Source organism: Diplodia corticola (assembly GCF_001883845.1).
Source record: "Diplodia corticola strain CBS 112549 chromosome Unknown scaffold53, whole genome shotgun sequence".
Taxonomy (NCBI): Eukaryota; Fungi; Ascomycota; class Dothideomycetes; order Botryosphaeriales; family Botryosphaeriaceae; genus Diplodia; species Diplodia corticola.
Genome location: NW_017971532.1, coordinates 155,030 through 169,211, shown reverse-complemented (window position 1 = coordinate 169,211; position 14,182 = coordinate 155,030). Strand labels below are relative to the sequence as shown.

The 14,182-nt window shown below is 59.8% G+C and overlaps 6 protein-coding genes across 6 annotated transcripts; 4 read left to right on the top strand and 2 right to left on the bottom strand.

The window, feature by feature from the left end:
* Positions 1 to 158: 158 nt before the first annotated feature.
* BKCO1_5300067 (btb poz domain containing protein) lies at positions 159 to 1,027 on the top strand (the record flags this gene model as incomplete). Its single annotated transcript, XM_020277177.1, has 2 exons — positions 159 to 343; positions 394 to 1,027. 2 exons carry the CDS (start codon positions 159 to 161, stop codon positions 1,025 to 1,027), a joined length of 819 nt encoding a protein of 272 aa, XP_020127294.1.
* A 2,289-nt stretch (positions 1,028 to 3,316) lies between these two features.
* Positions 3,317 to 4,562, top strand: BKCO1_5300066 (uncharacterized protein; the record flags this gene model as incomplete). The annotated part of the gene is made up of 2 exons (XM_020277176.1): positions 3,317 to 3,506; positions 3,613 to 4,562. The coding sequence occupies 2 exons, from the start codon at positions 3,317 to 3,319 to the stop codon at positions 4,560 to 4,562; spliced, it is 1,140 nt and encodes a 379-aa protein (XP_020127295.1).
* A 2,171-nt stretch (positions 4,563 to 6,733) lies between these two features.
* On the bottom strand, positions 6,734 to 7,824 carry BKCO1_5300065 (cytochrome oxidase complex assembly protein; the record flags this gene model as incomplete). The annotated part of the gene is made up of 2 exons (XM_020277175.1): positions 6,734 to 6,844; positions 7,303 to 7,824. 2 exons carry the CDS (start codon positions 7,822 to 7,824, stop codon positions 6,734 to 6,736), a joined length of 633 nt encoding a protein of 210 aa, XP_020127292.1.
* A 444-nt stretch (positions 7,825 to 8,268) lies between these two features.
* BKCO1_5300064 (uncharacterized protein) lies at positions 8,269 to 9,101 on the top strand (the record flags this gene model as incomplete). The annotated part of the gene is made up of 4 exons (XM_020277174.1): positions 8,269 to 8,350; positions 8,418 to 8,479; positions 8,560 to 8,947; positions 9,007 to 9,101. 4 exons carry the CDS (start codon positions 8,269 to 8,271, stop codon positions 9,099 to 9,101), a joined length of 627 nt encoding a protein of 208 aa, XP_020127293.1.
* A 566-nt stretch (positions 9,102 to 9,667) lies between these two features.
* Positions 9,668 to 11,752, top strand: BKCO1_5300063 (heterokaryon incompatibility protein; the record flags this gene model as incomplete). The annotated part of the gene is made up of 1 exon (XM_020277173.1): positions 9,668 to 11,752. One exon carries the CDS (start codon positions 9,668 to 9,670, stop codon positions 11,750 to 11,752), a length of 2,085 nt encoding a protein of 694 aa, XP_020127290.1.
* A 463-nt stretch (positions 11,753 to 12,215) lies between these two features.
* On the bottom strand, positions 12,216 to 13,586 carry BKCO1_5300062 (uncharacterized protein; the record flags this gene model as incomplete). Its single annotated transcript, XM_020277172.1, has 1 exon — positions 12,216 to 13,586. The coding sequence occupies one exon, from the start codon at positions 13,584 to 13,586 to the stop codon at positions 12,216 to 12,218; it is 1,371 nt and encodes a 456-aa protein (XP_020127291.1).
* Between the last annotated feature and the right edge of the window lie 596 nt (positions 13,587 to 14,182).

The window sequence follows — 14,182 nt, the reverse complement described above, 5'->3', positions numbered from 1 at the left end:
GCGCGATTTTTCTAGAGGGAAGGAGCGGCTACAACGTGCCTACATCTTACCCCAACCGAACCACGGAATTGCGTCATCCCCAGTCGTATGAATTGACCAACGCCCTTTGCTCATCTGCCTGCCATTGCAACTTCCCATCTCCTCGCACATCCAACACGATGAACCGTTCAGCTGAGACCACGCCGTGTTCGACTTGGACCATGGCGGCTTCGTCTACCGGTGGAGGTACACCTGAGCCGTCAAGGTACGACCCGCGTACTCCACCTCCGAAGGCAAAGAGGGTGAGGCTTGATGCCACACATGAGCTGCCTATTCCCCCAGAATACCGTCAGCTTTCCTATGGGTGAGTTCCTTCATTAGCATCACGACATGGGTACTTACTCGGAACAGTAGTGACATGGCCACGACGATAGAGTTCGACATCGGCTTCGGCAGCGACAGCCAACTATACACTCTCCATCGGTCAGCTCTATGCGAAGTTTCTCCCTTCTTCCGGATGACCTTCCTCGGTAACTCTAAAGAGGCCCGGGAGATGAAGATGACGCTTCCTACCACATTTTGCAGCATATTCGAAACATTCGTCGAGTGGCTCTACTCACGGAAACTTCTCATCAATGCCATGGACGGCGGGCTCGCGCGCATACGCGGGCTCCGATTCCTCGCGTCTCTCTACATATTTGCAGACAACTATGACGTGCCACAATTGAAGAACGATACAATGGACGTCATCATCTCGTGTGTGCAGGAGGGCTACCTGCTGCCCGGCCCCGAGGTCATCAATGAAGTGTACGACAACTTGCCCGAGGACTCGCCGCTATGCAGGCTCCTTGTCAACGAGTACGCGCGCACGGGTCAAGTGTTGGCCGGCAGCTCTGACGACTGGCCTGCCGGATTCGTGTTTAAGGCGTTCAACGCCACAATGCGAGCCATTGAAGGATTCAGCCCACTCGGCAGGCCAACACACGATTGCACATATCACGACCACGCCACCGAGGCAGAACGATCCGCCTGCCTCGTCGATGGATGAACACGATATCTCGGAGGCTGGCACCTTTCTTGTCGTCGCGTCACGGGACGCGTGTTTTCTATTGCGTTTCCTTGGTATGCTTCAGCCTGGAACAGTTATATCGACTTTAATGACGGTGCAACATTCGAGTGGGGAGATATCAGGTGGCGACAAGATTGCTGGATTGAGGTTCTGGAACAGATAGGGCCGTCGCGATTGATTCGAAACCGGGAAACCTGGAAACCTAATGATAATAAGGTTGAGGATATTATGGCGATTCCTCCAGAGGAGCGGAAGCAGGGTTCAGGGATCCGATTATTGAGGATTGCTTTTGCCGTTTCATTTGTTCGGGATGCTCGTGCGCGCGTGGCCAGAGAATAATGCGGGAACGGACTTTCGCAGTAGCGTGGCAATGGTCAAATATATGTTTGGCTGATTCACAAGTGGTGGCTTTAACGCCGGGGGCTGAACGCAAGAAGGGAACGCTTAATTAATGGAAAACACCTAGTCTACATCAACGTCCAAAGTAGTAAAGACGCCAGCGCGGCCCGACGGTCGCGGCGGCAGAAGGTAGTAGCACGTTGGACGCATTAAGTCGACGTGGGCTACCTACGGGACGGCAGGGGGCTCGGCAGGCCTACTTCTTGCCTTCAGCGGCCTTCTTGGCTTCGGCTGCACGGTTTGGTCAGCAAGAGAAAACAAGTGGCCGCATGGACATGCCGCCCGCGTCGACGGGGCGGGGTGGAGACACGGCCGGGACAACGCATGGAACGCACCTGCAGCCTGCTTCGCGCGCATGATGGCGGCCTGGTCTTCCTTGGTGCGAGCGAACTCGGTGCCAGTCATCTACGGGAGCAAGCAGGGTCAGTGCTGCTGCTGGGGATGGGGGAAAAACCGTTCGCAGCTAGGTAGCGACAAAATACGTACGCTGTTCTTGTTTTTCTGCGGGCGCGGAGAGAGAAGGGAGAAAGAGTCAGCATTTCTATTTCTTTTTTTTTCCGACTTTTTTTTCCTGGCGCCGTCATCAAAGTCTCACCTGGCCTGACTGAGCCTTCAGGTTCTTTTCGCGGGCCTTCTCGCGCTGGTTGCCGCGGGCCATGGCTTTGGTTGCTTCGGGGCGGGTTGGTGCTTGAGTCGCGTTGGGGGATTATCGAGTGGCGACGAGCGAGCCACGAGCGAGCCAGCGAGCGAGCGGCGATCCTGAGGCTCGGTTGCGGTGGGCGCTAGTCTTCGGTGGAGGCAGGGGGGGTGTGTGGGTTGTGCACGAGGGAAGAGCAGAGCACTGCAGAGCGGGCACGGCACGAACGGGACGGGGGGGGGGGTTGAGGTTCGTTGAAAAACGCAGGAGCGCGAGAGAGGGCGAGGGCGAGGCGGCCACGCGGTTTAAATTTAGCTAGCGCCACCTCACTCTGCCCGAGCCTCTCTGGCAGAAGCTCGCTCGCTCGCTCGCGCTCGGCCGCCGCGCCAGAGCAGCGGACGGGCAGCTTCACCAGCTCACGCTCCAGCTCACCGACTGCGCGCACCTCGCTCGACCCTCCGGCCAGCACGCACGGCGGCGGCGGCGATTGTCATGTGCGGACCGCGCCATGGGGCTCCCGAGGCACGGAGACGAGATTTGCAGATAAGCGGCGGCTGGCTGGGTGCTTTCTGCGGTGCTTGGGCGGGTGCCGGGGCGGGCGCTTAAGAGGCAGCGGTGGTGGGCGTGTGGGCGCGTGGGCGCGTGGGCTGGGGAGGCTCCTCGCGCATCTGAAACACGGCATCGGGCCAGCGACAGCCAATCCGTCGGCCGGCCCCTGCGACTCCCTCGACGCGCACTGTCGCTCCGCTGGCTGCGCGCACCCCGGCCTTCAGAAACACCTTGGTGCTTCATCGCCCGCCTGCTTCCCGCCCGTCCCAGCCGTTTCATAGGCTCTCAGCGCGTCCCCGTCCCGACCGCGCCGGATTGGTCCTTGGCCGGGCGAAATGACGAGCCGGGAAGCCTGCTCGGGGCGAGAGGGCGACTCTCTCCATAACTAATGCCCGTCCCGGGCCGTCGCGCGTGCTCTCACTTCCTCTCCTCATGTTCAATTGCTATTGTCGCCGTCTTTCCTATTGTTAGCTTCACTCCCCGTGAGCAGGAAGAAGACCTTCGCCCCAGCGGCTGGGACTGCTCTTCTGCTTCTTCGCTTCTTCCATCCTTTGGCTCTGCACGCCCATCGCTCCTTGTCTCCACACCACGTCTGCCCGCAGATTTCGACATCGCGCGCGCCAAACTGCACCTTCCTCGACAGCTGCCATCGAACCAGCCTGCAGCTTGCATCCCGGGACACCATGTCCGTCCTCATCTCCAAGAACCTGGCTGGCCCAGCGTACATCATCCTTAATGTCGTCCGCGCTCTGAACATCGTCGGCCTGCTCATGGTCGCCACCGCCAGCGTCCTCATGCTGGTCAAGACCATCGTCGTCTCGCGCTTCTTCTTCTTCGACGGCTGCAGCCACGTTATCACCGCCTGCATCAGCTGTGAGTTCTCCCACTCTGCGTCCGCCAGCACATCGCGCGTCTTGGCACACCACTCCCCGACCCCAGCCATTGACTTCCCATTGGCGACCTGGACTGACCTCCGCAGTGTTCCTCGTCGCGTCCGAGGCCTGCCTCTTCCGCAGCTACTTCCGCAAGAACTGGCCGCTCTTCAGCCCCGAGCATGGCTTCGTCGCTCTGGGATTGGCCATGATCCTACTCGGCGTCAACACCCTGGGCAACCTCAACAAGGATGCCACGAGCGTCGAGAACCTCGGCGTGCCCTTCTGGAGCGTCGTCATCAGCTCCGGCATCATCATCCTGGTGCTCGGCTTCGTCAACATCATCGCGAGCTACGTCTTCCGCGACACCAAGCTCCGCATCACCGCCCGCAAGGTCCGCTCCAAGGGCGCCGTGTCCATCCAGGACGCCGAGGCCCAGCTCGAGGCCGAGAAGACGCTCAGCATCAAGTCGTCCATGCAGAGCATGACCCTCAACCAGTCCCCCTGGAGCACCCCGGCCCGCAAGTCGCCCTCGGCCCTGTCCACCCAACACCAGCCCCTCGTCCACTCCCCGCAGCCGACCTACTCGCCCACCCGCTCCATCTTCCAGCAGGCCCGCCAGTCGCTGCTCCCCTCCCACTTCCGCACCTCGCGCTACACCGCCTCCAACTACAGCCGCTCCTTCTTCGGCGGCCGCCCCGACGACAACGAGGAGAAGCCCCCGGTCCCCGCGCTGCCCCCCTACCCGACCTCCGAGGCCGGCGGCGGCCGCGCCCCGTCCTTCCGCGAGAAGACGGGCCTGCACCAGAAGAGCGCCAGCGCCGACACCACCCGCAGCAGCAAGCGCCACAGCAAGCGCAGCAGCCTCGGCCGCTTCCCCATCAACATCTCGTCCCCGCTCACCACCAACCCGCGCTTCGCCTCGCTCGTCAACGGCGTCAAGAAGCCCGACCTCGCCCACCACCCCAGCCAGCGCCAGCGCCGCCTCACCGCCGCCGAGAACGAGAAGACGAACGACAAGGAAGACAACCCGTATGAGCTTCCTCATGACTTCTAAGTGAGGGAGTGACGGGACCTTTGTCCAACTCTGTTCCTCTTTCTCTCTCTCCTTTCCCCCCCAGGTCCGATGAAGGGGGGACGCGAACGATCCAAAAGCAGTAATTCGGCGGGCGGCGGTAGCGGTGACATTTTCACTGGGAAGGCGTTTCAAAGCTTTCGAGAGAGCACCCGCGTGGTCGGACTATATCCCTTCTCTCTCTCACACACTCCCCCCTTCGCTTCCCTCTTAAAGAACGTGGCTTTCTTGCTTGTTTTTTGTTTGCTTGCTTGCTTTTGCTTTCAGGCTAGGCGCAATGAAGAAAAATCTAGCTAGTCACTCCTTTTTCTATTTTTGACTTGTACTACTTTTTGGTTTGGGGGTGGGTGGGCGGGAAACATTTGCTCCGCCTTTCGCTTTCGAAAGGGGAGAAATCTGGCGGCCCAGCTTTTCTTGAGGGGGGCCGGCTGAGCGGGCTCTATTTGGGGAAGAAAGAGGGGGAGTGTGTGTGTGTATGAGATGATTTTACGAACAAACGATCCCATTCCCTTTTTTGTTTTATTCTATTAACTCCCCCCGCAAGCGAAGGGAAGGAGGTATCGAACGGCATGGAGAAGGGAGATGGGAGGGGAAGTAGCAAGCAGCTATGACGATGAATTTTTTTTCTGATCAGCTTCCGTCAACCCTCTTTCTCTCTCGCTCCCTTCTCCTTACTCGTGTAGCAGTGGTCTTTGTGATCTGGTTTGCCACGAGTCTTATGGATGGGAAATTTCTTTTCTTTTGGATTTTCTCGTCTAATGCCGTTAATAGAAAATGCAAAACATGAAAAAGTCAAGTAAAAATTTCGTCAGGGAGGCGGTGGGTGGCGCGAGAAGGAGGAGAAGCGGGTGTTGTGCTGTTGCGAACCGAACCTTGCACGTGCATTGCAACAGTAGTAGTTGCAGGACCGACTGACTGCCATGCAATGCAATAGCGGAGAGTGGCATACGTCCGCTCGATCCGGCGCCTGTGATATGATCTAGTCCTGTTCTCTCCCTCCTCCTCCCCCATGGATACGCATAGAATTACCAGGTGTACGTCGCTATTTTTTTTTTGGTCACAGATTTCCTTCATCTTGAAGCCAGATGCTCTTACCGATGCCTTCCGTCCCTTCCCTTTCGGATCAACAACATGCATGGGTGGCGATGATCGTCAGTACGCATCAGCCGTGATTGACGTATGTATATGTACGCACATATACGCATGGCGTGAAAAGCTGCGGGACCCTCCCTTCCTATTCTTCTTATCATGCATGTGCTCCAACGTCTGCCTGCCGAACGTTGGCCCTTGCCCCCATCCGGCGGGCTGCTTTCGAATCTCGTCTCAGCATATGTGTGTGCGTGCGTATGTTAGGATGGGGACTTTTGATGTGTCTCATACTGCGCATACCGCGTGCGGAGGGGAGATGGTAAGTGGCTGAATGCGATCGGGGCTGAAGCAGAAGATGCTGTACTTTGACCTTGTTTTTGGGAGTGTGCCGACATTCGTGCGGCATTGATCACCATCGTCAGACGGTGGAGCTGCGATGGTTCCGCGGAGCAGCGCGTCAAGCAAGGTGTAGGTGGTAGGGGGACGACGGGCGAATGTGTAGGGTACACGTAGCTGACGAGGCGGGCCGTCCCGCGTCACGACCGACACCACTGAACGTGTGACAAGAGAGTGGCCGAAGGAATGACTACCCTGCGCAAGGGGAGATAACGGCAGTCTGCCAGTCAGACCGAAGAGTGGAAGTGGGTGGGGTCATGGTTGACGACGTGGTCGAAATAAGATTTGTTGAAGATACATGGGGGGGACCATGCATCCGCTGCTAAAACATTTCTGAAGCATTATGCTTGCACAACCCCCCCGGCGGGAGATCCCTGATCTTTTTTCTTTCTGAATCTGGTTCGCTCTAGAAGAGGGGAGCTGGAAGTGGAAATGGGGCACCGGCACCGACACCGACCGACCCCGCCCGAACCCCAACGCCCGCTGATGCACATATGATACACTTCGACCCCTTAGGCACATGCTCTCCCTCTGCCAACACACGTACGTTCTCTTGAATGCTTTGCCTTTTGACTGATTGGGAACACTTGGTCACCGTTTTGTGGATCGTTGATTTTTTTTCTTTTCCTTGTTCATGCCTTTCCCTCCCCGGATGCGCACACCCGGGTCTAGTCCTCGTCATCCCCTGCGACCCGTCTGAACGGATCGGGTCCGTTCTGGTCGAGCAGCTGAATGGTCTTGCCGTCGTCGGTCGTCAGACTCCATTCCAGAGTCTCGAACTGCGGGGAAGAATATGTTAGCCTAAGGTCCTGAATGATCATGCGGGGTTTTTTTTTTGAGGAAACAAATAAAGATCTTGCAGAAACGCGGCATTGCTGGCCAAGACGGATGCCGGCTTCAGGCAGCTGGGCGTGGGTGGTCTGGTGCAATCGAGCCCGGGGTTTTAGGCTTTCAGCTTTTCACTCTGTGGTGACAGCCACTGCAGCGCCTTTTCCCGATCTCTTTCAACGCTCTGGAGACACACCCATTGGGTCATGACAGACACGGGCAAAGCGGCGCCCGGCCGGCAAACGGAGAGCATCGAATATTCCTCGACGCCACCCGTCCGCCCGTCCGCCCAACTCACCACCAGCCCTTCATCCTTTTTCTCCATCCCCTCCAGTCCCGCCCCTCCCCCGAAACCAAAAAGAAAACAACCAAAAAAGAAAAGAAAAGAAAAGAAAAAATCAAAACTCACAAATCCCATCCTCCCCCTCCTCTCGCTCCTAAACCTCATCACCCCCTTCCCCTCCCTCCCCCTCACCCCATACCGCACGTCGATCCGCCCGTGCAGCTGGTCGATCGTGCCCGCGATCCACGGCACCGCCGACGCGAAGCGTATCTCGCCGCCCAGCGCGGCGCGCGCGTCCGGGTGCGTCCGCAGCGCGTACAGCGTCGCCTCCACCACCGAGCTCGACTGCTTCTGGTAGTTGAAGATGGCCGCCGTCGCGCCCGCGAGGACCAGCCCGAACGCCGGGAGCGTCAGCAGCCATCGCCGCGTGGATGAGTGTGTTGAGGAGACGGAGGGCAGGGCGCGGTCGGCGCGGCGCGTCATGAGCGGGCCGGAGTTGGGCTTGGGCGCGGCGATGAGCGTGCGCCGGGCGAGGAGGGGGAGGTGAGGCGTCGTCGTGGTGGTGGTGGTGGTGGTGGGGAGGCGCGGCGTGGCTTTCGGGCGGAGGAGGGGGCGGAATGCGCCTGGAGGGGGTGGGCGGAGGGCCATTGTGCGTGGGCTTTTTTCTTTTTTGGAGGGTGAGGATTGGCGGCGCTTGTGGTGGTTGTGGTGGTTGTGGTTGTGGTGGGTTGGTGGAGGTGCGATGAGAGAGGTAGGTAGGCTCGAATGATCGTCGGAGGTTTGGCCGCTCCTCCGCAAATTTAGTGATGGCCGCTGAGGCGGGCGCGGGGATGGAGCGGCGAGCTCTGCTGGGGGCTGGAGGAAGCCCTTGAATTTCCGAGGAAAAGCTAGCTTCTGGAAATTGTATTTTGAGTCCTAGATGTTAATTGTGTATTTCGCTGGCTGCTGGACCGGTTGCAATTCGTGTGAGTTTTTGTGCCTCAGGCAACGCTCGCGCTTCAGCCTGCGTCATCCAACTGCGACAGCTTCCATCGCCAAAGCTCCCGCGCATCAGACCTGGTCAGCTTTTTTTGTACACTGCCGCCACGCAACATGGCTACCACCCGCCTACGAAAAGCTTTCCGCTATCCCGACGACTCTGAGGAAGAGCCGGCCGAGGGTATTGATGAAGAAGGTGCGCGCGCGCGTTACTTAGCAAGTTGTCGCATTACTTTGCAAGCCCCGCTGACACCTGCCCGCAGAGCAAGAGAAGCTCATCACCCAGCTCCAGACCGAGGATGTGGCCCGAACCGACTTCTACAAGGTACCCCGCACTCTGCTTTACCACTTGAAGAAGTAGGGCCGCGAGATTCTTAGATGGCTAACGCGTCGTCTCTCTTCCAGAAAGCCTTCCTCGCCCTGCCCGCCCTCTCTCTAATCCTCTACCTCCGCCCGCTCTTTGCGCCCTCCTCTTTCGCCGAATTCATGACCGCCGTCCTCGCCATCACCTCGCTCGCCGCCTCTGCGTACTCGCTGTACTTCATACCGCTCGGCAACCCACCGTCGTCGTTCTTCCCTAAGCGCGTACAGGTAGGCGGCGGCGGAGGAGGCTCGTCCTCGGTTCAGCGTGGCTATGAAACGATCCTCAGAGCCCTCGGCACGAGCGGTGTCGACGATGGTCCCGTCGAGAAGTTCCTGCCGCTGCTGAACTTGGCTTTGTGCTTGGTGGTGTGGTTGAAGTCGCGGACGGCCAAGGAAGAAGTTGCGGGGTGGGAGGGGGGTTTGCCGGCTCGTGAGTTCCACTGCGTGGGCCTTTCAGATGTATGTCCAGAAAGCTGATGTGTTGTTTAGTTGTGTTTGGACTCGTGGTTTTGGTGAGGTCGCAGTTGGCCCCCATCGATGTGGCGGGCCTGGAACGGCTACGATACGGGTACAAGGGTGCCTGAGTGGAGCTAGTAATTCGAACTACACTGCAAAGAAACCCAACTGATAATCTGCCGGAACCCCGCTTTTTGACGAACTCTACGACATCACTGAACCCTAACCTCCTTCTGGCCAACTCAGCAGCGATGGCTCTGTGTTATGCTTGTTCAGGCATCGCAACCTCCGACTGCTTGAAGAGAGTCCTGAAGACGTCTTCACGGTCGCTAGAAGCAGGTGTTTATAAGCACTTGCCACAAGCGTGTCAGCTCCTAATCTCCGCCACTCGCTGCTCTCTGTGCGCTATGATCGTATCATCATTCATCAAGGAATTACAAAAACATCCCCCGGACGAGGGCTGCAGAGTTGACTGGCTCTTCCTCTACGAGCACCTGGCCGGACGAGTGGTTATGCGGATGATACGTAAACGCTACCGCCCGACAATCGTTGTTGCATGCAACATGGGAAAACTCGATAAAAAGTTACAGACACGCTTCATACTACTACCAGGTAAGACCGGAATCTTGGCTTTGTTGGAATCACCATAACGGGTTGCAAGAGATTACACCCGTCTTTGCCTGGTGAAGAAGACATGTTTTTGCAAGTAAAATACATTGACTGCTCCAAAGTTGCGACAGGGCCCGATGATCAAGTGTATCGCAAACTTCCAGCAGCTTTACCCGACTCCTCCGATATGTTCCAGCTGCTCGAGTATTGGATTAACGACTGCCAAACGAATCACGACCGTTGCAAGTTCAATTTTATTGGCCAGAGACAAGACACAGGACACCTCCCGATTCTTCCCTCTCGAATAATAGATGTCGGAAGGGCCGTAGGCCATCTGCCGCTCAAGCTCGTGGAGAGTCGTAAATTGAATATCAGAGCTCAATACGCAACTTTGAGCCACTGCTGGGGACCTCCAGAGAGTCGTCCCATCCAAACGACTCGTTCAAACGTCGAGCGACACCTCCACGAGGGATTCAGTCCCAGCTGCCTGACGCAGACTTTCAAAGACGCCGTGCTCATCACGCAGAAGCTCGGATTGAGGTATCTCTGGATCGACTCGCTTTGCATCATACAAGACGATCTCTCCGACTGGGAACGCGAGTCAGCGCACATGGGAGCCATATACCGGGACTCGCTCGTCACCATTTCAGCCAGCGGAGCAGCGGACGGATCGCAGGGCTGCTTCATGCAGAAGCCTTTCCACGACGCAGTCAGCCTTCCGTTGCCCGCCGCCGCCGCTCCCCCAAGCGGCCGCTCGTCTCCCACCCGACTTTGGATATCCTCCGCAACGTCGTGTCGCCGGACGCCCTTCTTCAGAGACCTCGGCCCCCTCGGCAACCGCGCCTGGATCACCCAGGAATGGATCCTCTCCCCGCGCGTCATCCACTTCACACGCACGCAGACGGTCTGGTCCTGCCGCTCGCTGAGCATATCCGAAACCGGCGCCGCCTGCCCCCTCCTCCGCATCCGCGGCTGGCAAGACGACGCCACCAAGCCCCCCGAAGTAAGCACCGGGAGGAGCGACTACGCCTGCCCGTCCGCCGTCAGCATCTACGACGCCTGGCACCACATCGCGCAGGGCTACTCGGCGCGCCGCCTCACCGTCCCCACCGACAAGCTCGTCGCCATCCAAGGCCTCGTGACCGAGATCGAGCGGGGCCTCGAGACGCTTGCGCGCTCTTCCTCCTCCCGCGACGTCGACCCTGCAACAACGACAACAACAACAACAACAACAACAACAACAACAACAATCACCCCCGACACCTGCCTCTACGGCACCTGGCGCGCCAAGCTCCCCGACCAGCTCCTGTGGCACGTCGCCCACCACCATCACCACCCCGCAAAGCGCCCCCCTCTGCCCCCCGCCCGCTCGACCACCCGTTGCTCGACCCCCCTGCGCGACGGCGACGACGACGAGGACGACGACGACGACGACGACGCGGGCATCATCACCACCACCACCATCCCGTCTTGGTCGTGGGCCTCGGTCGATGCCGCCGTCCGGTTCGTCGTGGCGCCGGCGCCGGCGCGCGCGTGGGCGTGGGAGCGCGCGTACGAGTGGTGCTCGATCGTCGAGGAGACGGGGGTGGTTGCGTTGCGTGGGCTGTGCGTGAGGGTGTTTGCTTGGAGGTTGTCGGTGGCGGAGGCGGCGGGGGGAAGGAGCGAGGAGGAGGGGCAGGAGGGGGGCGAGGAGGAGGAGGAGGAGGAGGAGCACGAGGGGGAGGAGAAGCACGAGGGGGAGGAGCACGAGGGGGAGCACCAGGACGAGGGGGACGAGGGGAAGGGAGACAGACGGCGGCGGCGGCGTGCGGTGGCGGCCGCCGATGATGATGGCGGCGTCGTTGAGTGGCCGCTGTTCGCCGCCGATGGGAGCGTCGTCGGGGCCGCGCTGGCCGACGAGTGTGCTGCGGATGCAGAACGCCGCCGCCGCCGCCGCCGCCGCCGCCGCCCCCCTCTCGGGCCGTTGTACGTGGTGCCGCTGCGCAGGGACGGCGTCAGGTGGGTCGGATCGCTGCTGCTGGAAGCGCTGGAGCAGGAGCAGGAGCAGGAGCAGGAGCAGGAGCAGGAGCAGGAGCAGGCCGGGCACTACAGGCGGGTCGGGCTGGTCCTGGAGACGGCGGGTGACGCGCTCCAGAAGGCGGCGGAGGTGAAGGATATCTTCATCCATTGATGTTGATTTTTTTCTTCTCTCTTCTTTTGCCTTCTTCCTGGATGCACTGATCCGACTGACTGATCAAAGGATGTTACGCCCTACTTGCAAGGGTGGTTGAACTTTTACGTTGTTTTTGTACATACTTCAACACCTACATATAGCAATCCCGCCATTTAGGCCATGCAGACTTGCGACGCCCGCCTCACGGTCTAATGTCCGTAACCGGCCAGGCTGGTAGAGATTCCTGCAAATCCACCCTTGGGATGCCAGCGGCGCTCGACCCCCCGCCGAGGAGGATCAGAGAATAATAAGAATTCATGATTCATGCTTGACGACGGGTATGGATGGCATGGTCCTGCCATGAGTCCCGCCAGCCCACCAACGGCACGCACGCATCTATCACTTTCACGCCTCCCCAAAAACCAACTTACTCAACAATGCGTACAATCCCGGTTGGTCACAAGGGAGAGGTAGAGAGAGATCATTCAAAGCTCAGCATCAGATTCGCCCCGCAGATCCTCTCCCTCAGCTTCTCCTCGACGTCCCTCATCTCCTCGGCCACGTACTCCCTCAGCTCGTCCTTGACGTGCATCATCTGCTCGTCTATGCGCACGTCCGTCACCTCGTCCGTCTCGTCGCGCAGGTCGTTCATGGCGTCGTCGGCCTCGGCGCGCAGCTCCTCGGCCACCTCGTCGACACGTGCCTCGAACTTCCTTTCCAGTCGCGCCAGGCCGTCGCGCATTTCCTGCCGCATCTCGGCGCGGAGGCCGTCGAGCGCCGCGTGCACGAGCCGCGCCACTTGGTCTGCCAGCGGCGCGGTCTGCGGCTGCTGTTGCGCGCCTTGCACGCCTACGTCCACGTCCTCCGAGGTCGCGGCCGGAGGAGTGAGCTTGGGCCTTTTCGCGTCCGGGCCCGCGGTTGGGAACTCGCGCGCCCTGCTGCCCTTCGTGCCTTTGCCTGAGACGGGTGGAGGGGGAGGAGAAGGAGCAAGCTCGTCATATAACGGCACCGCTTCGTCTTCTAGAGCCTCCTGTTCCTGCTGCTGCTGTTGTTGCTCGCCTACCTTCTCCGAGGATAACGACGCGATTGGGTCGGGCGCGGGAGAATCGCGCGCCCTGCCCTTCGCGCCTTCTCGAGAAATGGGCGCGGGAGGAGGGGCAGGAAGGGCGAGCTCGTCGTATGACGGCGGGCTCTCGACACCTGGGTTGGGGATGTGCAGGTCGGCACCCTCAACCATCTCGGCGCCCTGGCCTTTGTGCAGGCCCGTAATGTCCAGCTGGCGGGCTATGGGCTTCAGACCAGCATCATGGGCTAGGGTGCAGAGGGATTTCAGGCTCTCCTGGGCTATCTGCTTGCGGGGGAAATACACGGTGAACTCAGTGGCTTGGGCGAAGGACCGCAGCGAGCCCAGGATGTCGCCTGAAGCTGCGGTCGCCGGGGTGAGCGACGTTGCGGCTGGGACGATGACGACGGGTGGGTTGGAGAGGGCGAAGCGGAGGCTGCAGATGGGGTCGGATGGGAAGCATGCTTTCGCCTGCACCAGGCCTCGCCGGACATGGGCCGGGACGATGGTGGTATCGAGATCGGGATCGGCCTCGCCATGCAGGGTGAGGATGCGGTCTGGGAGGATGAAGGCAAGGATGTTTGTCTTTTTGGGGCATGCTTTGAGGGCGACGGGGGTGCGGAGCTTGAAAAAGGCGGCACTCTCGGCCTCGTCGAAGCGGATCTCGAGGGCTAGCTGACAGGGTGGGCGTGGATGGCGGTGGCCGAGATAGAGGGTGGCATTTTGGTCGGGGCAGTGCCACTCAACAAAGGCCGGGGCGAAGGGGAGGAGCGGGGTCGAGGCGGGCATGTATGTACATCTGCGAAAAGAACAGTCAGCAAGCAGGGCCGACGAAATGAAAACCCCTGGGCAGTAATAATGCGCAGGAATCCCGCCCACCCAGGCTTTGAGGGACGTGTTTCAGTCCCCGGAGCAGCCTTGGCTCCGCCCGAGCATTCCACGCTGGCAGACACCGACGGCACGAGGTGAGAGAAACGCAGTCGACGACGTTTCAGTCTACAGCCCCAGACTTTTCGACAGGACAGGAGAGCCGGCAGGCACCTGCAGCGAGTGAAGCCTGGCCAGATGGCATGACTGCGAAATCCGACACCAGCGCCGACGAGTAGCACAGCCCGGCCGACCCTGGATGGGTAGCCTATGAAGCAGCTCGATACCCACCCCACCACCCTCCGGGCTCTTTTTCGCGAGCAGCCCTGGCTCGGTTGCGGAGGCCAAGGAGTTGTATGTACCACATGGAATCGGCTCTGCGGGCGGTGAAGCGAGTGTACGCGCACGCGATGTGCGGTCGGATGATGCGACAGGGTGACGGTGGTCGGAGGCGGATGATGATGTAAAAGTGTGGAGGAGCGGCGCCCGAGGTTGGAGGATAAGCTCAGAGACGGCCC